At 45.8% G+C, this 25015-nt stretch overlaps 8 protein-coding genes across 8 annotated transcripts, besides 1 other annotated feature; 4 read left to right on the plus strand and 4 right to left on the minus strand.

Annotated features, from left to right (window-relative positions):
- Positions 1 to 25015: part of a sequence feature (contig 1.172 1..523550(1)) that runs on past both edges of the window.
- Positions 1038 to 2532, minus strand: ANIA_09345 (alkene reductase; the record flags this gene model as incomplete). The annotated part of the gene is made up of 3 exons (XM_677522.1): positions 1038 to 1098; positions 1171 to 1199; positions 1390 to 2532. 3 exons carry the CDS (start codon positions 2530 to 2532, stop codon positions 1038 to 1040), a joined length of 1233 nt encoding a protein of 410 aa, XP_682614.1.
- On the plus strand, positions 2971 to 4662 carry ANIA_09346 (uncharacterized protein; the record flags this gene model as incomplete). Its single annotated transcript, XM_677523.1, has 5 exons — positions 2971 to 3286; positions 3355 to 3632; positions 3715 to 3846; positions 3879 to 4286; positions 4369 to 4662. 5 exons carry the CDS (start codon positions 2971 to 2973, stop codon positions 4660 to 4662), a joined length of 1428 nt encoding a protein of 475 aa, XP_682615.1.
- ANIA_09347 (SDR family oxidoreductase) lies at positions 5622 to 6563 on the plus strand (the record flags this gene model as incomplete). Its single annotated transcript, XM_677524.1, has 2 exons — positions 5622 to 5905; positions 5957 to 6563. The coding sequence occupies 2 exons, from the start codon at positions 5622 to 5624 to the stop codon at positions 6561 to 6563; spliced, it is 891 nt and encodes a 296-aa protein (XP_682616.1).
- On the plus strand, positions 8958 to 9276 carry ANIA_11657 (uncharacterized protein; the record flags this gene model as incomplete). The annotated part of the gene is made up of 2 exons (XM_050613127.1): positions 8958 to 9018; positions 9125 to 9276. 2 exons carry the CDS (start codon positions 8958 to 8960, stop codon positions 9274 to 9276), a joined length of 213 nt encoding a protein of 70 aa, XP_050468966.1.
- Positions 10113 to 12422, minus strand: ANIA_09348 (GMC family oxidoreductase; the record flags this gene model as incomplete). The annotated part of the gene is made up of 5 exons (XM_677525.2): positions 10113 to 11413; positions 11461 to 11587; positions 11633 to 11894; positions 11939 to 12193; positions 12301 to 12422. The coding sequence occupies 5 exons, from the start codon at positions 12420 to 12422 to the stop codon at positions 10161 to 10163; spliced, it is 2019 nt and encodes a 672-aa protein (XP_682617.1). The 3' UTR covers positions 10113 to 10160.
- ANIA_11658 (uncharacterized protein) lies at positions 14088 to 14543 on the plus strand (the record flags this gene model as incomplete). Its single annotated transcript, XM_050613128.1, has 3 exons — positions 14088 to 14146; positions 14267 to 14437; positions 14528 to 14543. 3 exons carry the CDS (start codon positions 14088 to 14090, stop codon positions 14541 to 14543), a joined length of 246 nt encoding a protein of 81 aa, XP_050468967.1.
- Positions 15240 to 16602, minus strand: ANIA_09349 (uncharacterized protein; the record flags this gene model as incomplete). The annotated part of the gene is made up of 5 exons (XM_677526.1): positions 15240 to 15290; positions 15424 to 15442; positions 15562 to 15585; positions 15906 to 16249; positions 16573 to 16602. The coding sequence occupies 5 exons, from the start codon at positions 16600 to 16602 to the stop codon at positions 15240 to 15242; spliced, it is 468 nt and encodes a 155-aa protein (XP_682618.1).
- On the minus strand, positions 23570 to 24613 carry ANIA_09350 (2OG-Fe(II) oxygenase family protein; the record flags this gene model as incomplete). The annotated part of the gene is made up of 2 exons (XM_677527.1): positions 23570 to 24325; positions 24491 to 24613. 2 exons carry the CDS (start codon positions 24611 to 24613, stop codon positions 23570 to 23572), a joined length of 879 nt encoding a protein of 292 aa, XP_682619.1.

The following is a 25015-nucleotide window of genomic DNA, read 5'->3' on the forward strand; positions in this document are numbered from 1 at the left end:
CCGCCAAGCTCATTCTTTGGCCATTCCACTGCTCCGTTCTTGGCACTCCCGGCTCTCAAAGATGCCGGGACCGGCAAAGGTTCCCGTATCTCCCGGACGGCCCGCCCTCCTCGACCGATCCGTCACCCTCTAGCCGCTGAGATGGTTCCATTTTTAGGTTTGAAGCTATCTCCAACAGTCAAAACCACCTGATTTATAAGCAAAGCAAGTCTATTACTCAGAGAAACAGCTGGTCCTAGCATTCTTCTAGATATTACGGTCAGATTAGACTGGTAAGCGCCCTTGTCACGGGCTAGTTAAATATGTAGGTAACTCTCCTGACAGATCAGGCTATGGGCTATGGCCAGATATGTGTGACCTTAGTCCAAGTTGCAGTATGCTTGCCTGGAAACAAACTCATACAAGCTTGATCACGTCTCACAGGCTCTGTTAGGTCAAATATCTCGTCATTTGAGTCCAGCTATAGTCATTTACTATAAGGCTGATACGAAGCCGTGAAAGACACTAGCAAAATAGAGGTTAGTAGTGGGTCTGCGGGTCTGGGGTAATCGCATCGTGGGTCAGGGCACGCCAGCGGGTAGGATTAGTACTGCCTGACGGCTTAGTCAAGGCTCTTTCTTAGGAGGGTTGGTTGTTGTCACGGCCCAGTTAGCTATACAGGTACCATCGGGTAGATCAAACCGCAGGGCCTCATCAGAGTGCTCCTTCTGTTCCGTTGCGACTATGCTGCCCAAGCACGGGCTCTCAGAGCGTTTCATACTTCTAGTGCTGGAAGGGCAGAACTACTTGCGCCTCTCTGCATCTTAAGTTAAATAGTTCTCATGAAGGGTGGACCACCTGTCACTCAGATAAGTAGACTATCTACAGGAGTCATCTAGCGCTTAACCGAGTATCTTTCTATTTTTTAACTTTAATGGAAGAATGGATATTGCAGTTTGTTCTTGTTAACAAGCCAAAAAAAAAATTACAACTAGCCAACTTATACCCCTCTATGGGTTCACCCAGCGCTTGTCTGGAAAAAGAGTACTTTTGAGATATTAGGATTTCGATGAGGAAAAGTCCAAACCTGGGCTACCACATTTTCGTAAATCTGAAAGCCTGCATAATCCGAGAAAAATATATACTGGACTGTTAGACGACAGGCAGAGACATTCTTTCAACCTTACTAACCTGCCCACGCGGCTTCCAGCGAGGTTGATCTGGAATTATGAGCACAGCTTACTAGAGCTCGCCTAACAGTCTCGTAGTCAGGGTGCTTGCTCCTAGGCCAGGACAGAATTACAGGTCTTTCGTGTCGCATACGCCCCATTATATTAATGCAAGATCTCACTAATTCTGAATCGAAAACTTTGTAATCTCTCTTCACTCGGCACAGCACTAAGCGCTCACGGTCGCCGAGTACTCCTTACTGAATGGATAGTCCACATAGCCCACCGCCGAGCGGATTTCATAGAACGTCTCACGCTGGTACTTGGTCAATTCTACCCCTTCCTTGAACCGATACACAAGATCCGGATTCGAGATGAAATGCCGTCCAAACAGAACAACAATATCCTTCTTCGGGTACTGCTCATCAACTAGCCTCCGCGCCTTTTCGAGCTCATATCCACCCGCAACAAGAACCGGTCCATGCCAACGCTCGTACACGAAGTCCAATGTTTCTTTATCCCCATCTAGACTCCCCTCATAATCACGAGCACCAAAGACTCGGGCCTCGATGAGCGACAGGTACGCGAGATTAAGGTCGCTTGCCTTGTCGATGATATCTGCAAACTGCGGAATCGGATCGTCCATTCGCATTCCCTGGAACCGCGACCAGGGACTAAGGCGCAGTCCGACCTTGTCGGCACCGATAGCCTTTGCGACTTTCTGCAGGACTTGATGGAGGAGTCGTGACCGATTCGCCACGCTGCCCCCGTACTCGTCGTCGCGCTGGTTACTCGTGTCTTGGAGGAACTGATCAAGGAGATACCCATTCGCACCATGGATCTCCACCCCATCGAAACCAGCAGTCAGTGCGTCCTTTGACGCCTTCACGAAATCCACAATCGTCTGCTGAATCTCGGCAACGCTCATTGCCCGCGGAATAGGCGCATCAGGTTTCTCATCATACGGGATGGGAATCGCGCTAGGTGCCACGACCTCTATTCCCTCGCTCTCTGCCAACTTTTTCTCCGCAGCGCGACCCATACTAAACAGCTGCACATAGATGAAGCTGCCTCTTTTGTGGACTGCATCAGTGATCTCTTTCCACGCGGCGACTTGGTCGGCGCGCCAGATGCCAGGGGCGCCTGGGAAAGCTCCTGCAGAGGCTGTTGAGATCAGCGTGCCCTCCGTGATTATCAGGGTTCCGGGGACTGAGGCTCGTTGAGTGTAGTACTCCTTCATCAGCGATGTTGGGGTACGGTCGGGATTTGCGCGCAGGCGGGTTAAGGGTGCCATTCCGATGCGGTGCTGGACCTGGACGGTGCCAATTTTGATCGGCTTAAAGAGGCGTGTTTCTGTCATTGTGGTCGGTAGGCCAGGGGGCATAATGGTGATCACATCTGTTTACAATGAGGAACGTTCACGGTGGACGCAAGCCGCCTTGTATATGTAGTTCCTTTTTCGGGAGTTTGCGGTAAAATCATCGTGGCTGACAAATTTATAGCAGAGATAATGTTCCTAATGGAATTCAGAGGTTCTTTCTCTCTAGGAGATGCCGATATATCGCTAGACTATGGAGCTGTTTGGGTTGATCACGTTAACTAGTTAGGGCAAACAGATTGTTCCTAAAAGGGAAATGAAATTCTTCCTAATCAGCCCTAGCTTCTTCTCGCCAGTTTGCATTTCTAAGCAAAATCTCCGAGGGTTCTTCCATAGCGTACTAAACTTCGTATACGTGCCACTCTCACTCGTCGCGAAAAATATCCACACAGAATATTGTACTGAGCCCCTGTAACGTTTCTTTTCTCAAAGGCAAGATTGAGAATGGTCGAGGATTTTCGGTTCATTTCGATACAAGTTAATGACCACGCAAAGGACAAGGCGTCACAGCGTCAAGCGCGCTCTCACGCGGTCAAGAGAGCGCTGGAAAGGAAACGTAAACAGCAGCAACTTTCCAGGGCCAATTTTATCATAAAAACATTTAAAGACCGCGATCTCGATAAATCCGGCAGGACAGAGACACCATGTACAGTCACTAGCTCCAGTCTAGCTCCAGTTGTGTCCCACCTCTCAGGGGCTCTGGATCCGTTCCAGACCCTTGCAGTGAATTCATCAAGGCTGCAGGCGTTACTTGGTGATTGTAAGTGTGCAGGACTTCGAACTTCCCTACTATTCTTCTCATTCCGTCTCTTCTGCTGACTGCCCCAGACAGGGCCAGGCAGGCACCGGAGCCGGTCTTTAGCGTAGCCCAGGAACTTGCTTTTCAGAGTTTTCGCTCGGTCTTCCGAACCGGTTTCGATGATCCCGCTCTTATCAATGCTGTAATGCTAGCCCTCGCGTATGCAGTCACCGGCGGGAACCTTGATCGGGAGTGCCTGCGGTACCAGGGTCAGGCGATTACATATATCCGTGAGCGGATGGCTTCTGAGGACGACGCGGCTTCGGAGGCGACTATTGGGGCTATATTGCTGATCGCTGGAGTGGCGGTATGTAAATTGCAACAAGGATATTACTCTGTCTTTATACTCTCAAGTGTTTGATTGCTGATGCACACTGATTCCGGATTAGGCTCGCCTCGGATTGACATATCAGGTGGAACTGCATATGGGCGCAGTGCAGCAGCTCCTCAAGATCTGCCAGAGAAAGAGTGTCAATCTGACTGCTGGAATCAAGCGAGCCATTTTCTGGTCAGCTTACCTAGTGTGCCGCCGCTTCTCTCTACTGCACTCTAGCTGACCATATCATCTCTGCGCAGGCAAGACCTGAACTCGACCCTTCTCGCAGGCTCCAGGCGCATAGTCGACCACACCACATTCGCTGTTCTTCTCTGGACACGGAATGCATTCGCTTCAAGCGACTATCGTCTTCCTCCGGGATTCCAGTCCCGGTCACATATGTTCGGTAAGAAGTTTACTGCTGTGCTCGAAGATCTCCACGCTCTGCAATGCATGCGGAATGTCCCTCAACAACAGAAAGCCGATGCAATGGTCATGCTCCATATTAACAATCACACCGCATCTGTCCAATCCCGTCTTATTGCGCTATCAGACCTATCCCGGTTGCAAGATTGTTGTCGCCTAGCGGCGTGCTTATGTTCCGTGACGCTGTGCTGTAAGGTTTGGTGTGAGCTGGTGATTCCGGTAGGTACAATTCCTCTGCACGTATAGACCGAACTTCACCCCGAAGAATACTCAGTATATACTGATTGCATCTTTGCGGTAGTCCCACATTTCATCCCAGCTCCTTATCCAAATTCGGGAGGCGCGATATGCCGACCCCGTGATATGGAACGGTGATACCAACTCTGATTTACTCGTCTGGCTACTCTATATTGGCGGCTCATTTGCTCCAAAAGGGGTAGTTCGCTCGGGCTATCTGGAACTGCTTGCCCCTTATTCCTACTTTTCGTGGCCGGAACTACATGACCATATGAGACAGTTCTTCTGGTCCGATCACGCTTTCTTGGCGCCAGTTAGAGCGCTGTGGCGCGAGATGTCGCAGATTCACTTCCGGTGATCGATGTAAGACTAAAGGTCCCGTCAAGGCAAAGTCAGTAGCCATCAAGAATTACCACTGCATCCCTCCAACTGTGTTCTGGCTTCGTTATCACCACGTGCTTTGAAGAGACTCCCATTTATGCACCGAAATACGAACGTTTAGACGAAGCGCATCTAATCTAACCTTTCCTTGCATATACAGTTTCCTTCCTGACAGCATGATGCTGGCCCCTACAGTGAAACAGGAATTACAATACTATAACCTTACTTCGACTGGATATAATCAGATGTCCCGCTCAATCCAGCACTCCACTCCAGCTTCACGATCCGCGTTCTATGCGCGGACTTAAGTATAGGCTGTCACCAAATAGTGACGGAATCAATACTGATATACAGGATGCCCCTTCTCAAGGCCTTAGTGCAACGCTTTGTCTTGTGTCCGCATAGTTTAAGCAAGGACCCATACTGCAGTGCCTTAGCTTCATTAGGTGCTAACAATGTTAATGGATATACCTATCTCGTGGGCAGCAAATTTAACAATGAACACCAATAGTTACCCTGCTGAAACAATTGGAGTGTCTCAAATGTTCCCAAAATGCATCTGGCTGAGCAGCGGATGTATTGCGCGTCCTAGGCCATCGTTCAGCACGTGACTTTCCAGTTAGAAGTAAGAAGTCTTTAGGGGCGACGAGGGTGAGGATTAGTTCTCCTGTTAAGTTTTGATGTCTCCGGGACTGTCTACTCTATACAGTGTGAGCGGGAGGTCATCCGCACCGACGGAGAGAACGCCAATGCCCGGGAGGAGCGATGACCCGAGGCACTGTCACCGGGCGGCGAGCGAATCTTGGCTGGACGCCCTGTCAGCGGCCCGCTCCGTTAAGTCCGTCCCGCTGCTCTATAAATTACGGTAGCCCGTGAAGTCATGTGTTATACTTCCCATCCGCTGCAACTGTATCCTGCGCAACCTACAGCTTCACCATGTCGTCAAAAGTCTGGTTCATCACCGGTTGCTCGTCTGGGTTCGGCCGCGAGCTCGCCATTGCCGCTGCTCAGAACAACGACACCGTGGTGGCGACCTCGCGCGACGTCTCTAAGCTCGCCGATCTCGTTCCACTCGGTGTCATCCCCAAAACACTTGATATTCGAGCGAGCGATGCGGAAATCAAGGCTGTTGTTGACGATGTTGAAGCTAGTATTGGACCCATTGACATTCTTGTCAATAACGCCGGGTATATCCTCGAAGGAGCGGTAGAGGAGTGCAGGTATGTCACGCCATATCATACCAATTGATTCCATTATCCCTGGTTATGAAGAATCCCCTGTTCTAACGCGGAAATGAGCAGTAACGATGAAATTCTCGCCCAATTTGACGTGAATGTCTTCTCCCAGATCCGGCTTCTCCGCGCCGTTCTCCCCTCCATGCGTGCCCGCAGAGCCGGGGTCATCGCCAATCTCGGCTCTATTGCTGGGTGGGATGGTACTCCCGCTGCGGGATTCTATTGTGCCTCGAAAGCTGCAATTGCCATCTACACTGAATCCCTTCGGCACGAGGTTGCTCCGCTCGGAATCGACGTGACATGCATTGAGCCAGGCTATTTCCGCACCAACTTCCTCACCACCAGCGGCGGGCACAAGGTCACTGCGCGGAAACGGATCAATGACTTACATGCTGGCACTCAGCAGGCTCGTGATGCGTTGGCTGCTTATAATCTCCACCAGCCTGGTGACCCGGTCAAGGGGGCAAGGGTTATTGTTGAGGCTCTTACGAAGGCGGGCCGTTGTGAAGGGCGAAGCTTACCTGGAAGGCTGGCGTTGGGACTGGATGCTATAGCGACGATTGGCGAAAGTATGAAGCGTGAACAGGAGATGATGGACACTTGGAGGGATATCATTAGTTCTACGGATTGCGCTGATGTTTAGGTTAGGAGGCGTGTGTTGGGGGGATGGTGTCATGGTGCAATCTGGTTGTTTTCTGCAATACCCCTATATATCTTCAATAACGGCTAAGTTAAGGCTCATGGAATATACAAAGTTTTGCAATTACCACTCTCGAGGGCGTTCATAATGGCGTCGATCCCATGAGTACGTTACTGTAGGACAAATAGTGAATAAGCCTCCTACGCAAAATCAACGTAACGGCCTTGCGAGGCTCAATATTAACTATCAACGAATAGCCGTGCAGATGACAGTACTGATGGTTTGTACTTGCCTGAGAGCATGCTAAATTTATTTCCAGAAGCAATCTAGATATCCAAGATACTGATTCCAAAAAATCGCCGCTGTCATTATTGGGCTTATTATTTAATCCAAAGCCTAACAACAGCAAGCAACTTTGGAGCAAATTCTTCCCTTTCTAAAGAAGCATCTTGTACATTAGCTTTAGCCGATGGCCAATTCAGGAGAGCATATCCAGGTCTAGCAGCTAGACATCAGAACACACAAAGTACGCTGAAAATGTACTCCGAAAGTGTCGACTCTTCTCACCTGACGGCAGACTAACAGCTTCTGGATTAGGAGACGGCACAGTTAGGATTTGGAAGTCACCCGAATACAATCAAATTGAGCATACGTACGCCGTGAAGAGGTACAACTTTCACCAGATGAGAGACGTCGCATCATGCTCGACGGCACAATCCGGCCTTGGGAAGTGGATACGCGGCTTTTGCAAAATATACTCTCGCATAACACTATAGGGAACAAACCTTTAACATATTCCCCAGATACGCACTGGTACTGTATAAATAGGCTTTCTAAAGGCCTACAAGCCGGAATGTTACTACCGGCGCTTTGAAACATTCTGGTCTCGCCGGCGACTCTTCCGACACTCTACGGGGCACAATAACCCCCTCACCCAGACACCGCAGTATTGGCCTATCACTTGGGTGACGCTTTTGGCTTCAGGAATAGAGATACTCAGTGAAGTCAGCGAGGATCTCTACTGGCGCGCAAAGCTTATTTTCTTACCTTCTAGCACGTTGGTCGCATATATTCAGCATTTCCCTACAGTCCTCAATGTAACAACCGGACGCATCCAAGGCGTAGCATGTGGCCACGCACATCTAATCAGAAATGCCAAATTCCCGCTGATGAGCGTTTCGTCGAGTAGATTGATGACATCTGCCTTTAGCCAATTGGCATTTTCAATATAATCGAAGAAAAGCTTAAAGTCGAGAATTTCTACGTCTCATAACAGCGAGAAGAATACCATGAGAACTAAAGGTGAATAAAATGCAGTTAGCTACAAGGAGAAGTCCAGCCCTAGCCTCCTGGCTCCTGCGGCCATCGTTTGCCAAAAATCATGCCGGAATGGCCTTGGCAACGACGGCAAAATGGTTGGGATATCGAAGTTTTATGCCTAGTGATCAGGCCATCATAAGAGCGTGCTGCAAAGCACTGGGGCAATATTCCGACCCAGGAGATAGCGAAGTTCCCAGCTATCTCTGGAATTAGGGCTGCAACGCCTGACCACTGGTTACCACTTGCCCTGCCCTTTCATTTTCACTTTCGCTACTAGGCGCATTTACTATCTTATTACCTTTATTGGTCAATACTGTCTGATGAGGATGCCCCATTTGTCTGCGAGAAACTTGTATATCCTTGGCGTCATCCATGTCAGTTACATCGCAAGAAATTCTTATCCATAAACGGACCGGCGCATATTACTGATTCTCAGGAAAGTGCGGACATGTTTCCGTGCGAAAAGGAACATACTCTGCGTCGGCTTAATATAATTCTGCATGTCTAGTCAGCTTAATATCTAGTCTTACATCAGCCCAGCTTTGTTACCAAGACATTGTTCTTGTGTCCTGCACTTCCGGGAGATAATTAGATAGACACAAACCAGTAAAACAAGTCACTAATTTGAACAGCTTCGTTTCATCCAAGCTATTCTGTTCGTGACCTCAATGGTCTCAGACGCCTTGTAGATTTTCTCGGCATGGCCATGATGAGAGCGTGAGTGTCCAGCTTCCTCCTCAGGGCGTATGACAATCTTGTCATAAACGACGCTAGCGCTTCCCATGCTTTGCTAGTCCGCCTGGGTCTCCAACTTTCGATATTGCCCTGCATACTAGCGTAGGAATGGTCAAGCATGCGTTGAGCGTAGAAGAATCGCATCTAGCGAAATATTGACGACGTGCTCGAATAAACAGAACACCAGCCAGTTTGGACGAAGTATATAAGAGACCTGGATTCCCCCGTTGTTGGAGTATTCTCAGACGACATCCGTCGCTGCTCAGTTAATCGATCAAAAACACCACCGACCCTGTTACCCAAACTTCAAGGTTTATTTCCTCGATTATCGCCCACATCACTATGCGCTTCTTCTCCACTATCCTGCCCATTGCCCTCATTGCAGGGGCAAGTGCCCTGACGTGTAAGTGGTCTACATTCCTTAAGATCATGGTTTGTTCCAACCCGCGGGAAATTAGAACCCTGGGCTTAACTAGTCACATAAACTAACGCTTGCTCTCTATAACCAGCCGAGGATATCAGAGACACAGAAGACGGCTATATGGTGATCACAGCTCAATGCAGTGATGACTATTGGACCTGCCTCACCAGCTGCCCACTGACCGCGCCCGCCTCATTTTGCATTACTTGGCCACTCACCTGCACTATCATTTACTGTTAAGTCAGTAGAACTTGGCAGAGAAAGCTCTAGTTCTAAAGCTTGCATATAACCCGAGGTATTATTCAGAAATGTAGTATCCTTTACCACTCTGATTGTTGCTTATATTATCTATCTCCAGGCGTCGATTATCTTCGGACTTGAGTTTCGTATATTGATTTGTTGCTCTTTCAGTCACTTCTAGCCTGTCGGGGCCTGTTTGTTTCGAACCCTTGCTTACCTCAGTCTCATATACGTTCTTTTTGCCCGTGATATTGTTTCATATTCTATACATTGTCTCTACCAGGAAGAGCTCTGGATGTCACAGCTCACCATACCCAAGCAATGAAATAATATGCAATCAAACTTGCCTACCACCGAGTCATGCAGTAAAACAAGTCAAACACTGGTTGTGTACCGGTCGCCGTGGCGCCGGCACGGATGTCGCTTCGTCAGGGGCTATTCAGCACCCAGCTAGATAGCTTTCTTGCTCGGTGGGCCATTCAAGAAAACAGACTCTCTTCATGGCATAGTTCTCACGTGTCATATCTGCTACCACTAGTTGCGTCACTTACTTTCTGACTCTCCTGATAGACCGCCTCATAGCAGTCACTCAGAGTCTTTGCACGCTAGCCAGTTGAATATCTTTCTGCGAGACTCCTCCGATGATAAGTGCACGCACGCACCTTTCTGGTTGAAGATAGGCTTGTGGGTAGTAGAATTGTTAAGCTCAACAACTAAGTACCAAGGAGCTCTTCCCATGTAGCAAACTGTGAACAACGCGGACGAGACATGAAAACTAGCAAAGCCACTAGCGGAGAGTTCCTACAGAGTGGTGATCGTGGGTGAAGGGCGGACCTGGTAATGGATATCAATTTATTGAAATGGATGTACTCTGATAATTGATGCTAGTGCCGTTCCCTGATTATATCTGCTGCTCTCTCGGCTACTGCGTAGACAGTGCTCTGTGTATGGGCAGACGGAATGACAGGGAATATAGAGGCGTCTACGACTCGGATGCGCCCCATGGAGCCATATAACCTCAGCTCGTTATCAACGCATCCTCCGTCTTCTAGCTTCAGCATTGCGCACGTACCACTAGCGTGGTTGAAGGTGGGAGCGGCGGACGACCGAATTACAGCTTCAAGCTCCGTGTTGGACAAGCCTGGGGTCGGGAAATGTACAACAGTTCCCAGCTCCTGGTATGCATCCGTCGTGGGAAGAACGTCTGTGTTGAATCGGATACCTTGGGTAAAGATTGCCAGGTCCAGTGGATTAGTGAACGCACGGTAATCAACAAGTGGCATGTTGTACGGGTCAGTTGAGGCCGCGCGGACAGATCCCCGGCTGAGTGGCTTCTGGAGGCTTACGATTCCCCCGATCAAATTCTCCGTTAGGGTTATTCTGCCCTCAATCATGGACTTTAGCGTGGCGGACTTAACTTTCTCGTAGCCTTGGACGATTGTCGGATCTAGACCGGGACGAAGGAACTTATCCGCTGGTTGCTGAGCCGCCTGTGTCAAGCTCGTCGTTGAAACATTTAGATATTCCGCCGTGAGGAAGGACAAGATATTTTCCCATGAGGCAGTCCATCGACCGGTCCGATTGAGCTCGTATAGCGCCCCCTGTTCTGCGTCGTATGTCGCGTTCGAGTACGTATACGATAGAAGCTGTGTTGGATCACTCAGGTTCGTCAATTCCTGCGAGCCGTATAGGACTGGGTGGTCTTGGAAGTTCTCGCCGACGGCAGGAAGATCGATAACTTGTTCAACACCCAGACCATGGAGGACGTCTGATGAGCCTATTCCCGAGAGTTGCAGGATCTTGGGCGTATGTATCGCACCGGCGGCCATGATGATTTCTTTTCGAGCCCGTACCTTGCGGCGCTCTGCGCCTTGGGGTATAACATTAAAGGTCGGGTCATATCCAGGGACGTATTCGACACCGGATAAGTCAGGCGTAAGTCTAGTAACGAGGGCTTCTAGCAGCACGTGATAATTCTGTCTCTCATTTGAAAGCTCATGGTAAGTTGTTCGTCCGTACGAACGCTCTCGTGTGACTGGATCAAGCGAGTTCGGACTCCAGAAACCTCCTATAGCATTGGCAGAGCCATCAAGCTGAATTGGAAGGCCAGCTTGACGAACCGCACGGATAAATGACTCTGCAATAGTTAGAACTGGTTCTGACCACGCATTTGGAAGGGCTTACTCTGAGTCGTAGTAATGAACGGGGGATATGAAGAGTGAACTGGTCCAGCAAACCCATGCGCGTCCGGTTCAAAGCCGATTCCAAACTCTTCTTGTAAATCCTCGGATGGGGGCGTGAATGTTTCACTCTGACCATATCAGCAGTACTACTGGCAAGATCTCATCAAAGTCACCTTCTTAAAATACGGCAAAAGCCCTATCCAGCTCCAGCTATCGTCCCCGATAAGTTTACCCCAAAGGTCATAATCACCGGGAGACCCCCGATCAAAGGCCATACCGTTGATGGCTCCTCCTCCACCGAGCACTAGACCGGCTTGCACAGGCGTTGTACGGTCATTGAGTTCGGCATCTGGAAGAGAGGTAATCGGCCAGCTATTGTTCACCGGAGCCAGCAAAACATTTCGTGGGTACTGAATCGCTGGGGAGTGATTGTCACTAGAAATGTTAGTACTCTAGCCAAGAATGTCTGCGAATAATACATCTTCCCAGCCTCGATCACTAATACGGTTGCTACTTGCACCGTCAGCTTTACCGGCATTAGATCAATATCAAATGATGTGACCATACTCTCCGGGTCCTCGGTAAGGCGATTCGCGACCACGAGGCCGCTCACACCACCTCCGACAATAACATAATCATAAGAGGGCAATATACCGGTCCCTCCATTGAGGATTGTTCCGGGAAATGAAATTTGCTTGGTGTTCACAGGGCAGAGAAAAGACATAGCAAGCAAACTGGGCATAATTTTATTTGTCATCTTGCTCGGTGATTCCCAGTATCATTACGGCAACAAGTCAATGCAAGTGCGGCGCGTGGCTGCTCCATATAATGCTTTTCATACCCCCTGTCAAAGTCGCAGTATGCGGTCGTTTCTGGAAGAACTTGGTCCATCGCTGCGGGGATGAGAACTTGGCTGCTGGTATTAGCGAGCGATTTGAGTAGGGGAATCCTGGCAAGATACATTCTTACCGCAGCATCTGCGAAGCGGTCTTGGTCACCATTTTAAATCACGAGGAGTCTTGTGAAATAAAGTTATCTAGCCCAAGTGTTGTTAATTAGGATGAGCGCGCTGAGCTTGATGACTCCATATTAACCATCAGGGATAATAGAATGAAAGTCTGATCTTCTATATTGTTCTTTTGGTTAGAAATAACAGAAAAGAAATAAGCGATCTTACCTGATAAAGCATCTAGAGGAGATGTGGGAAAGAGACTGCTGTATTAAGCTTTGATTAGTCTGAATTTGCAGCCGTCATAATCGCTCTCACCCAGGTTCCTGGGTTCTTACTCCGCGTCATAATTATGGCCGGCGGTAGAGGCCAAAATCTTTAATATGATCGACTGTGTTGTGAAAGATGATTGGCTTTGCGCGTGTTGGGTCTGAATCTGAGTCTCCGGCGTCGTTGACCAGCTCGTTGTAGGCGGTTTGACGGTGACCGAAGGGGTTTCCTCGAGCGACAGACGTTCGGCTGGAGCTCCACGGACACGATCATATGAGATTTACCGGGGCTGAGGAGTCAGTCAATGGATGCCTCAAGTGAGTGGTTGATGTTTGCTCACAGTCACTTGGCCTCATCTACAGGATCAGGTGAGACTGCGCGCGCGGAGGCTTTCATTTGACCTACGGTTATTGCATTAGCTTTCGTTTAGTAATAGAAGGCTTGAGCCAAATAATACCTTCTCACGGGTCATTATGCTCAAAATTCTAGAATCTGCTTGAGGTCCGGGATCCATAGTTTAGTGCTGAAATTGACTGGCAGGTTGAACCTTACAAAAGCTGGCTTAAGCCCTCTTGAAGACAGCCCCATTCTTGGTGTCTTGACCCCAAAAATCTATCCTTGTAATACACAACTATATGCACTGTAGCTATGTAGAACCCCTCAAAGATCCATGTATCTAGCAACCTCCAAGCAATCATCCTGCATTCTCCATCCTGCAACCTGCAATTTATATATTGACCAGGAATCCTGAGCTTCCTATGGGTCAACTCTTTTGTCAGCTTACTTTATCCTTACAATGTTGAAGGCCCGTGACGAGTCAGCATCTCACACTTAGTGTCTGAAGTCATACGGTCTGGCTGGAAATACTCCCCGGCGGGGCCAACCTCTGTCATACCATCACATTGCTTTGTTTTGCGCCCGCTACCATAATCAAGAATGCGACTTTATTTGAGCAAACTTTCATACCCTACCCGCCAGCCATTCTCGCGTCTTACCGCACAGCAAGTGCCCTTGACGCCACTATCAATTCGTATAGGCAGCAACGCTCTAGCTCCAGCTCCCATGCAGAGACATCTCTTTGGCCCAATGAATATGTCACTGCATTGACCAGAGTTCCACTCATAAGCCTATGATAAGAAGAGGTATATAGCTAGGGGTGTGTAGCTGTGTTGACAGCTACATTTGCACGAGACTCTCCTATTCGGAGTCCAGACATCAGCATTGACACTTTACCGACCACCACATTTCAGGAAGGAATTTCTGCTCCTGATGGCGAAAACTACGAGGTGGATGTCGCAGACGACCACGAGGGCTTTGTAGCGTTCAATTTATCGAGTTCTAGTCTCGCTTAGTAGATCTCAACCATCTCTGCTTCCATGAAGACACAACCGTCAGTAACAATTATCAGTATGTCTACTCGAGGGAGCCTAACTAGTGGAATTTTGAGGAGTCAAGAAGAACATGCTAAGTGGGGTCTATTGTGACGGTTCCACCATATGGAGGGTTTGAAGTTAAGCCGCCGAATAACAATGGCAGGCAGGACAAACTGCTACCTTAGTGCGATGCGGTGATGTTTTTGATTGTATAGTTTCACCAAGCAGTGTAACAACACCAGCTGCTTGTGCTGGTTCTGGGAAGACCACTACAAGTTCTCCGGCAGTCTCCTCACAAACGGCCTACCGAATGGGGATGAACTAAACGGCGGTCAAAACGTGATCAACTACGTTGACGTAGATCCCAGCTTCAAGGGCCACTGCTGGTGCGTAGTCCGCGCACGAAGTTCAGGAATTTAACTCATGTTAGAAATTTGCTAGCTTTACTTTATTCAGATTCTTTATTGGCCGTACAGTATCTCACTCTTATAAGAATCATTAGGTAATTGCTTTCAAACTATTAAATAGATCACCATGTGGGACATTTATGATAGTCATGGTCCAGATAGATAGTACATTGATAACTATTGCAACTCGCAACAATACCTCAATGGCTGCTTGAGGATTAGCGCCAGGCTCAAAAGAAAAGTGTCGTTATTATTTCTCTAATAGGAGTTAACCGTTGAGAAGCGTTGACAGGTTCATACTTGAGGTATATTAAACTGTTCACATGAAAGCTTTTGACAGACCGGCGGCCATACAGTCAAGAAAGGCTTTTAATTTAAACGTTATAAGTTACAACTTGCTGACTTGAGCTAGCTGGGAACAGTACTTTTAGTCAACAGGTATAAAATTCCTACTGAGTAACTGCTTCCGCAGTATGTTCCCAGTTCTTACGGACATATCTATCTGGAGTATCGTAAGCAAAGCAAAGCAATCTACAGGGTCAACTGGCAAGCACTGCTTGTGCCACGAGAGGAAGCAAAATAGAGAGCCAAAACAAGTTTTTGCTATTGTCAAGCAAGCAAGAATTAGGAATACCATTCGTGACCCTCCGCAGCAATCTCTCCCAAACAATTACAAGTTTCATTTGTGCGCTTCGCTGAAGCATGCATAGATCTAGTGGGTGCAGATGCAGACACTGCGAGCTCAGTCAGTTTATATGGATCAGCAGAATTATAAGGGATTCTACTTCTTGTCGTTGTAGTAACCGCCGTGGTAGGTTCCGTCCTTGAGGCACTGCAAATACATTAATGTCTATCAATTCTGCGCATGGTAGATCTGTACCCGCACTTCGTGTTGCGGTCGAAAGTACTTTTGATATGGATCATGAGCTTCAGCGCCAAGATAAGTAGTTGCAATTTATACTCACGAACACGGAGAAGATGAAACTGCAAGGTTGCCGAGAGATATTAGATCCCAGATTTTTAACGCTATGTTCGTAAAGCTATATTTGTAAGAGGGCGTGTCCAGGCAAGCATCTCCCGACTGAACAAGTTTCGCAACGCACCTAGGGCCCAGCCCTGGTGAAGATCTATATGGCCCAGCAGGACTTGCCTCCAGCCCTGGAACCCTATTATAACCCTGCCTATCATGTGGTCTTTCCGGCACCTGTTGGATACAAAAACAGGCCTTTAGGGTTGTCAGACCAACCCTTTTGGTTGAATGGCTACAGCTGGCTTCAAACGCAAGACCTCTATTCTATGGGGTCTGATCATACTTGTGAGAGACGTGTCCAGGCAAGCATCTCCTCTCTACCCGCTCTGTACGGGTGCCGTCAGTTTACCGGCGGTACTTTTGCAGCGGTGGAGTAGAGGAGTGAGTTCAGGAGGACGAGCTACAAATTTTCCATACTCTCTTTTCCGCTTATAGGTAGGTTGGTGGCCCGTAGCTGGTGTAGGCCCTCCGACATCCGATTGATGGCCGCCTCTCTGGGGCTTCGTCGGCTCTTCTCTCGAGATAGGACGTTTTCGTAGCGAGCAGCTTGTTCGATAGCATCGGCCAGAGATGAGCGGAGCTTGCGGTGCGCGGGCGAACTCTCTCTGAATACCTTCGTTTAACGTCTCGATGAAGAGTTGGATGCGGAATGCGGGGTTGTCGAAATACTGCCAAATCTTCATGCATCGTGATCCCCAATCTCGTCCCTTTCTGTTGCCCTGCCGCTCGTTCAGGAGTCGGTAGGCCGCTGCGGTCGGATTCTGTAACAATGTACGAGTGTAGTACTGAGTTCCTCCCACGTAGGCTCTTCGGTCTTGCCTTTCTGTCTGATGCTCTAGGATTGCTTGACATTCTCGCCTAATTAACTGGTGGCATATGCTACTTTATCGCCTTCAGTGGAATAGTGGCTTGCCTGCTCTCTAAAACTCAGCTCCATATTGCTGCGGCATCGGCGGGGTATTTGGTGCCTAACAAGACAGGTGACCGTTATCGGTTAACTTAGTTACAATATTCGCGAAGACAACCACTAAATAATAGTGGTTGTGTCACCCAGAGGAGACCTCTCCTTGCTAATCAAACATACAGGACCTGGATCGACCTTCCACTCATCCATCGGTTATAGAGAGATCAACATCTCTTTTGACGATGAGAAGAAATCTTTCAATGGATATAAAATCTCTATACAGACTGTAGCTATATTATCAAGACCTTTAATATCAATCTGTGGATTATTGGGGTGGTTATGTAATCAATATCCGTAGTTAACGATTTCATTGAAGGTCTTAATCTCCTAACTATGATCTGTATAGGCAATTTATACCTTTTCCAAGGCTTCAAAAAAGAAGGTTCTTGCTTATGCAGGAGATATCCTTGCCATATAAACAGTATAAGGCATCAAACAGATATCCCTGCCATATAAACAGTGTAAAGCATTAAATAGACAGGCAAACAAACAAGGTGCTGAACATTGATTAGTAAGGAGGAATCTCCTCTGGTTAACACACCCCCTCAGTGCATTAAGAGTCCTTCAGTTTCCTTCTTGGGATTGGATGAGGTCTTTCACGTCCACTAGGTTGAGCATCCTGACAAATTCTTGGTGTTTTTAGATTATGAGGCTCTTGGTAAGGCCATCCGTGATCATCTGGTTGGTAGGTATCTATTTAACATAGAGTTGGCCTTCCTGAACCTCTTGACAAAGCCAGGATCTATATATGTCAACATAACAGAGCTTAGATTGTTGCTTGATATTTTTGGAGGTAAGCAAGTTAATGGTCTGTTGGTTGTCACAGTATACTGCTATCTGATGTTGCGGATCAAAACCCATGGTTCTGAATACCCTTTTCCACCAGTGTGTTGCCTTTGCTGTATCAGATAAAGCTAGATATTCAGCTTCAGTTGTTAAAGTCATGACTATATATTGTTTTCCAGATTTCTATTTAATCAGGCTATTATATAGCTTGCAAAGGTATCCTGCAGAGCTTTGCTGGTCAGGTTGGTCAGCAAATGCTGTATTAGAGGCTAATATAACAACTTCCTTACTAGTATTGTTGCCTGAGTATTTAATTGCCAGAAAATATGTTGTATATAGGTATATAATGACCCTGTTTGCAGCCTGAATATAGTCTGGTAAAGGATTTGTTAAGGCTTCAGATAAATGGCTAACAGTATATATAATATCTGCTCGTGTTAGAACTGCAGGGTACTGTATAGAGCTAATTTTTATTTAATATTCTTTGATCTGAGCTTCTGTTGCTTGGTATTTATTTGGAGAGAGGTTATATAAGCTTGCTAATAGTATTTCTGGCTATTTTGCAAGGCTGTTTAGGTAAAAACATGCTGCAAGATGCTTAATATAGGAGTCCTGGCAGAGCCAGAGCTTCTTATTAGGCCTATCTCTGAGCACTCTTACCCCTAAGAACCATCCTACTTCTCCTATATGCCGAAGCTTGTATTGCTTTGCCAGTTTATCTTTGAAGCACTTAGCTGCCTCTCTGGCTGCTGGTGTTGGTAGGTTGATAATAATAATATCATCAATATATACCAGAATAATCATGTACTTATTTAAAAAGAGGTATTCTTCTTCTAGAACTGGTAGAAGTCCAAACTTTATAAGTATTATTTTCAGGTCGCGCTGCCAAAGCTGTCCAGACTTCCTGAGCCTATATAGTACTTTTCTAACCTTCTATATCTTTCTAGATACTTTGAAGCTATCTAGCATTTGTATATAGATAGGCGTATCAAGTAAGGAATTAAGGTATGTATTGATAGCATCTTTCTGGTCTGTATCCAGGTCAAAGGCTGCTATTAAAGCTATGACTGCTCTAAATACTCTTGCTGAAGTAGTTGCAGTATAGTTATTAACAGTATAATCCTTTTCAAGATCTCCCCTTATACAGATATGTGCCTTTGCCTTTGTAAAGTAACTATCCTTGTCAAACTTGTATATAAATACCTATTTGAGCGGCAGGATCTGCTTCCCTGCTGTCTCCTCTTGTTTAACAGGCATAAATACTTCTTTTGTCTCTAATCCTCCAATTTCTAGGCACGCTGCTGCTATAAATTCATTCTTCAGCAGATGCTGTAGTAAATTAAACCAGTTCTTTAGTAGTTCAGGAAGCTTGCTGCAATGCTATTATTTCTTGCTCTCTTCTGCAGTATTTAGTACTATAGCAAATGCATATTCAACCCTTTCTGGCTCTTTGATAAATAGTGCTTCAATGGCTGTATAGGCCTGGTAATCTGCTTGATCTTTTCAAGGACAAGTCTGCTGTCTTCCTTCTATTATATTGGCTGTATCGAGCCTGTCCAGACACCATCTTCCTGATCTCCTACCCCCTGATCTTGATAAGGCTTGCAAATTAAGATTATCTGTACCCTCTAAGGTATTAGGGAGATTTACAGTCTCTCTGCTTGCCTGATTCTGATCTTCTTGGAGCAATTCAAGGAGATAATTAGCTTGGTAAGTCCTCTCTTTCTTGTTCTGCAGATTCTGACTGTTCTTCTGCTTCTGTAAAGGCTCCTGGCATCTAATTCAAGCCAGAATTGCCTGAGTTCAGTATTCTATCAGGTATAGGTAATAGCAGAGGTGAAGACAGTGTAGTTTTTCTGGCAGAATACCTATATTTCTCTGTATCTTCCTTTTGTGGTTCCTTAATACCAGCTTCTCCTATCTCAGTCAATTTTTCGTCATTTCCAATGCTCTGCTTATTGGGAGATTCCGCTTGCATTGTACTAGGTATTATGTATATGGAGAGCTCAATATCTGTATTAATTGCTTCCCTATTAGCCCTGCCAGGTAATATCTGTATCTCTACTGGTAGTATAGGTAAGCTAACACTTAACTCATCCTCTATAAAAGGATCTGATGGATTGTATAGCCTTGTTTTATCAAACTTGACATCTCTTGCTGTCTCAACTCGCTGCTTCTTTAGGTTCCATATAAACCATATATTAGAGGCTACATAGCCTACTAGAACACCTTGGTAAGCTCTTGGAGCTATTTTTACACCTTTTTCTTGCTGCTAATATATATAAGATATGCAACTAATCAGGTAGAAATTAGCTAGATTTGGCTTCTTTCCTGTAAGCATCTCCTATGGTGTTTTCTATCCTATCACTCTTGTAGGTGTTCTGTTAATAATATTTGCAACTAAAGTAATAATCCAGGGCCAAAGGTCTTGCAGTAAGCAGGCGCCTATTAGAACCTGCCTTGCCTTTGTAATAAGAAGATATCCTGATTATTCTGCAGCTCTATTCTGATTTAGTATTGCAACTACTGAGTACTGGTAAGCAATGCCTTCTGCTGCTTTAAATATTGTAATCTGACACCCTAGTATTTTCTCATTGTTACTTTTCAGATATTTGATGGTGAGGCCAAAAAGATTCTTCATCTGGTTTATAAATTTCTGTACAGCGTTGACATATTTGCTCTTCTATTAGTAGGTAAAGATGAAATGTATTCTTGTGGCTTTATTATAGAAATAGGTGATCTATTTATCCCTGTTCAGACCAGGTTGTATTTTGATAAGGTTGAAGTATACTTGCTCTAGCAGAGCAGTAGTAGTTATTATTAGTCTCTGAGAGATTTGCTGAGGTGTATTTGCCAACTTGCAATCTTCACATGGTTGCTTAGAATCATGGTTTACATCCAGATTATTAATCTTGATGCCTGTAACTGCTTCAGGAAGATGCTGCAGAGTATTAATATAAGTATAAGCTATTCTTTGATGCCAAATATCTATATTTCCTTTTAGAAGTAGTGGTTTTGCTGATTGTCAATTGTCCATAGTTGCAAAAGTATATGCATTGTTGCTTTGTTGCTCCACAACCCAGAGACCTGATAGGTAATCTCCAATCTTGAAGACAATATTATTTTCTTTCTTAATAATATTATTGTCAAAATCCTAGCTATATCTGGCTTGTTTAAGTCTTCTAGCTCCAATAATGCTGGTATAAAGACCTAGCACATAGGCTATATTAGTCAAGGTAATAATAATATTTCCTGATTCTCTACTATAATTTAGACAGATCTTGACACTCCTAGTGCCTTGTATCCTTATTATTGTATTACTAGTATAAAGAATTCTGGTTGCTGATGGATCATAGTTTTCAAACCTTGAGATATTATTGCAAACATGTATTAAAGCTCTAGAGTCTAGGATAAAGCAATTCTTTAATAAGCTGCTAATTTCTGCACTAAAAACAAGTATTATAATATAATACTTCTCTGGTTTGTTGCTTTCTTTCTGCTTATTGCCCTTATTTTGTTGCTTATTATTTTCTATTAAGGTTTTGATCTTTCTTCTAACCTTATTATCTTTTGTAATGGCTCTGCTAATCTTGCTTTCAATCTCTTTGTTAGGTTTCTATTATTTTAGTCATTTCAAGTGTATTATATACCAGCAACTGCTGTATATATAGTTCTTTCTACATATATATAAGCTCCAGTATCTGTTGTTATTGGGTTTGCTTTGGCTATGAAGCATTGTAAATGCTATTCTGGAAGTTGTTGTCTTGAAGCCTTCAGTATTGGCCAGGTAAGTCTGATATTGTCCTAGGAGTATATAGAAGTTCTTCTTCTTATATATTAGGTTGTTCATCATCTCCGCCTGTCTATCTGCAAAGGAATAGGAAACTGGTAATATAGCTGCCAGAAACTGTTGTTTTACATGCTTGTTATTACTTTCTAGGAGATTGTGGCGTTTGATTGCTAAATAAGTATTATTAAACTTATTAAGCCATGCAGAAATCTTTCCTTGTCAAATTGATCAAGATCTGACATTGTTATAGTTCTTCAAAGCTTCGAAATCTGCCTCTTAATCACTTGGGGTGTATTGCTGTTTCAGTATTTGCAATATTTTGTATATTTCTTTATCTGCTATAAGCTCTCTTATCTGTAGAGCTACTAAGCTGTAAATAGCTTTATTTATTGATTAGATTATATTTCGCGTATCCTTCCATTCCTGCAACATTATTTGATAATATTAATATATATTTTCCAAGGCCTTATTTGCTGATAGAATTGTTGGTTTGGTTGGCAGCTTAGGCCTTGTTTTGTCATCAGCATCAGGATCAAAATATTCCTATACTTCTTGCTTGTTTGCATGGTCTTTAATGACTTGAAACTATGCGCGCCAGTCATCCCGCAAGCTCAGGATGGCTTGGATCTTCGTGGCGCTGTCTTTATCATATGCAATCGCCATTTTTGTTGTCAAGATATTCTGATCTCAGCAGAACTCGTTGTATATTTGAAGGAGTAGGCTCTGGGTTGCCAGTGTCCTTTGGGTAATGTTCAACCACCTCCTAGCTTGTCTATATAGCTCGGTACGGGGCTGCAGATATCTTCGATATGACAAAAAAAAAAAGAGGTAATAATTCTGTATCCCAGTCCCTAGAGCAATGCCGGGCTCATAACTGTAGATTATTGGGGTGGTTATGTAATCAATATCCATAGTTAACGATTTCATTGAAGGTCTTAATCTCCTAACTATGATCTGTATAGGCAATTTATACCTTTTCCAAGGCTTCAAAAAGAAAGGTTCTTGCTTATGCAGGAGATATCCTTGCCATACAAACAGTATAGGGCATTAAACAGATATCCCTGCCATACAAACGGTGTAAAGCATCAAACAGACAGGCAAATGAATGAGGTGCTGAACATTTATTAGTAAGGAGGAATCTCCTCCGGTTGACACAATCATTTCGTTGCAGCCAGTGGTCACATGACCGAGATTGAGTAATTACCTCGATAATCAACATATTGAACCGCAACCAGCAACTTTGAAGGCACTTCATCTGACCCGGTTCTCTTTCGTATTGCAGGTAAATGCATATATTCTAACAGCAACCCTTTCCTAGGAGCATTTCCAGCAGGAGTTTGCAACAAGCCCCCGCCGGTGCACCGCCAACCTGGCAAACCAGAAGGAATTGCATTCCTCCCATGAATCCCCGGGTATAAAGAAAGGAGCAAGATCGTTGACACCTGTAATCTGATATGGTATTAGAAATTAAGGGTGGAGCATGAGATAGACTTGAAAGTATTTACGTAGGATAGATCAAGCTGTTCCTAAAGCAGGGATGCTAGTGAATAAGACGCAAGGATTATATATATCAGACAAAGACCATATATGACTTAAGGACTACCAGCACTTCAGTCCCTCGCAGAGGCATTCTTACTACCTTATATTCATGCGAAGGTGACATATACCTCATCAGAAATACGCCTCTTATCGTCTCGAACAACCTGCTTGCCTCGACAGTCAGGTTGGTATGGGAAAAGTTACTTTGATTTTACTAGGCCATACATATTTGTCAGCAAGTGTAGGTACTCAACAATTGCCCTGGTGGTCTAGTGGTATGATTCTCGCTTAGGGCTAACCCTAGCATCATAATTGCGAGAGGTCCCGCGTTCGATCCGCGGCTAGGGCCGTATACTTTTTGCCATAATTTTTTGCCGCCTTACAAGTGGCTCTATAGCCTTTGCCACTGCATTTAGTATGGCGGTTGCTCTAGCACAGTCAAGGTGGCTACCCTAGTAGTACATACGATAACACGCGACCATAATCCCTACTCTGCGTCCTAATATCCCCAGCCTATATCGTTTAGTTTGACTGCTGGTATATGCAGAACTAACACTAGGTTCTACAAATCCAACTAGTTCAGCTGTATCCTAGCCCCTGGGGTAAGTTGCCAGTGTCTACCTTGTTTTGAACCTTCCAGGATTCATATATATACCGCTATTGCTTAATGCATAAGTGTGGTATATCAGGTGATAAGGTCTCTATCTTGTTGTTGGATGGGAGATAAATAATCATCAATCAGCCCTTCAGCATGCCGTCTGGAGGTATATATGTTCGAGAATTTCTCCGGCTGAAGTCAAACACGACCGCTCAATTGAATGCTAGGAAAATAGATAAAGAGAGTAGAAGAGTAAGCAGGCAAGCTTAGCCCAGCGGATGGATAGTCCGGAAACACCGCTTCTAACGAAGCACAGTTTTATAGCCACTATATGGTCTCCGGAGTATCAAATGGATCACCACGATGCTGATTTCTGTAAAGAGCACACCTCTGTTGTCAACCACCTAAGAACCCCCCAAATGCCCTGGAAACACCCTATTCAAATATGCCCTCACTTCCTCCTCCCCGGCCCGGCCGGAAGCAATCCTCGTATCCAGACGCGGGACGATCCAAAAATTCAAGTGAAGTCCTTCTGAGCCCAGCGGTCTCTCGACACGATGCACTGAGTGCTTAATGTTTCCAACAAGCTTTCTCAGGATATGACCCGCCAAGACAACGAATTCTCCTGGCTGGCTCCCGACGGGGTAGAACGCTGCCCTCTTTGCGACTGCCGTGCTGGACAGGTTTCCCATCAAGTCTCGCATATCAGCAGTTTGGAGCCCGGCAAGCGAGTCCTGGAAACAGAAGAGCATTGTGGTGGGGTCTATGTGCGGAGGAACCCGAAGAGTATTGTTATCCATGTCATCGGGGAAATGGTAATAGTACGGCGCGAAGAATGTGTTCTCTGGACCGTGAATAGACGTCAAAGAGGTCAAAAGGCCCAGAGATTGAGAAAGGCTGTCGAGAAGGCTATAGGCGATCCGGATGCATTCTTCATGCAGGGGCCTTGAGATATCCATCAGCTCTCTTCCGGGCAAGGACCAATCGTTAGTTGGCACCAGGTCATAGACGCCGTAGTTGAGCTCGATGGTTTCATCCAGATGCGGCTCTTCGCGGACCTTCTCGCTGCCGAATGGAACGAATCGAGCATTCGTTGTTAAGCCTGAGTATCTGTGATCGGCGATCTTTGTTTCGAGGTCTCGGTTGAAGAATGCTCGGCTCTGTGAAGTGGGTTAGCTAGCTATTCAACTAGGCGAGGGTATGAAAAAAGAAAAAAAATATAACAGAATAATAAAATAATTGAAATAAGAATACCCGAGACCTGCCTTGTGGAAACAGTCATCCAGTTTATGCTGGGGAATCCCATGATCTCGAATCAGGCACACTCCAGAGTCGCTGAGAGCTTGCGCAAACTTCTCCGCTGCTGGATGCCGATATTTCGGGTCATCATGAACGAGATCGTCATAGCTGATGGAAGGAATATTAAAAGGCTCGGATACAGACCCCATATTTTGCGACCGTTGTGATCAGCGAGTTCAAGATCAAAAATGACACTTTATAGTCATGGGCTGGGGCTATTATAATTGTGCGGGTACTGCCGCGAGTCAAAACGTCATACAAAGGCCTGGCTGGAGCTGTACGCCGCAAACAGAACCCCCCAATAGAGTGATCCATGGCCGAAGACGCTTCTGATTTTGGTAAATAAAAAAAGAAGGAAGTCAGAGCCACTGACTGCACTTCAGCCAGTACGAGTATCAAGTCACTTGGAGAATGACAAAAAGAACATCTTGATAGGCAGGGATATCCATTCTATGGCTGCAGCTGCAACTAGATGCCTTACCTATCCCGGAGCTTTCCCGCAATGATACCCCTCCTTCTACCATTCCAACCCCTCTTTTGCACTCGGATCC

This window comes from Aspergillus nidulans, chromosome VIII, assembly GCF_000011425.1.
Source record: "Aspergillus nidulans FGSC A4 chromosome VIII".
In the NCBI taxonomy this organism is placed as follows: Eukaryota; Fungi; Ascomycota; class Eurotiomycetes; order Eurotiales; family Aspergillaceae; genus Aspergillus; species Aspergillus nidulans.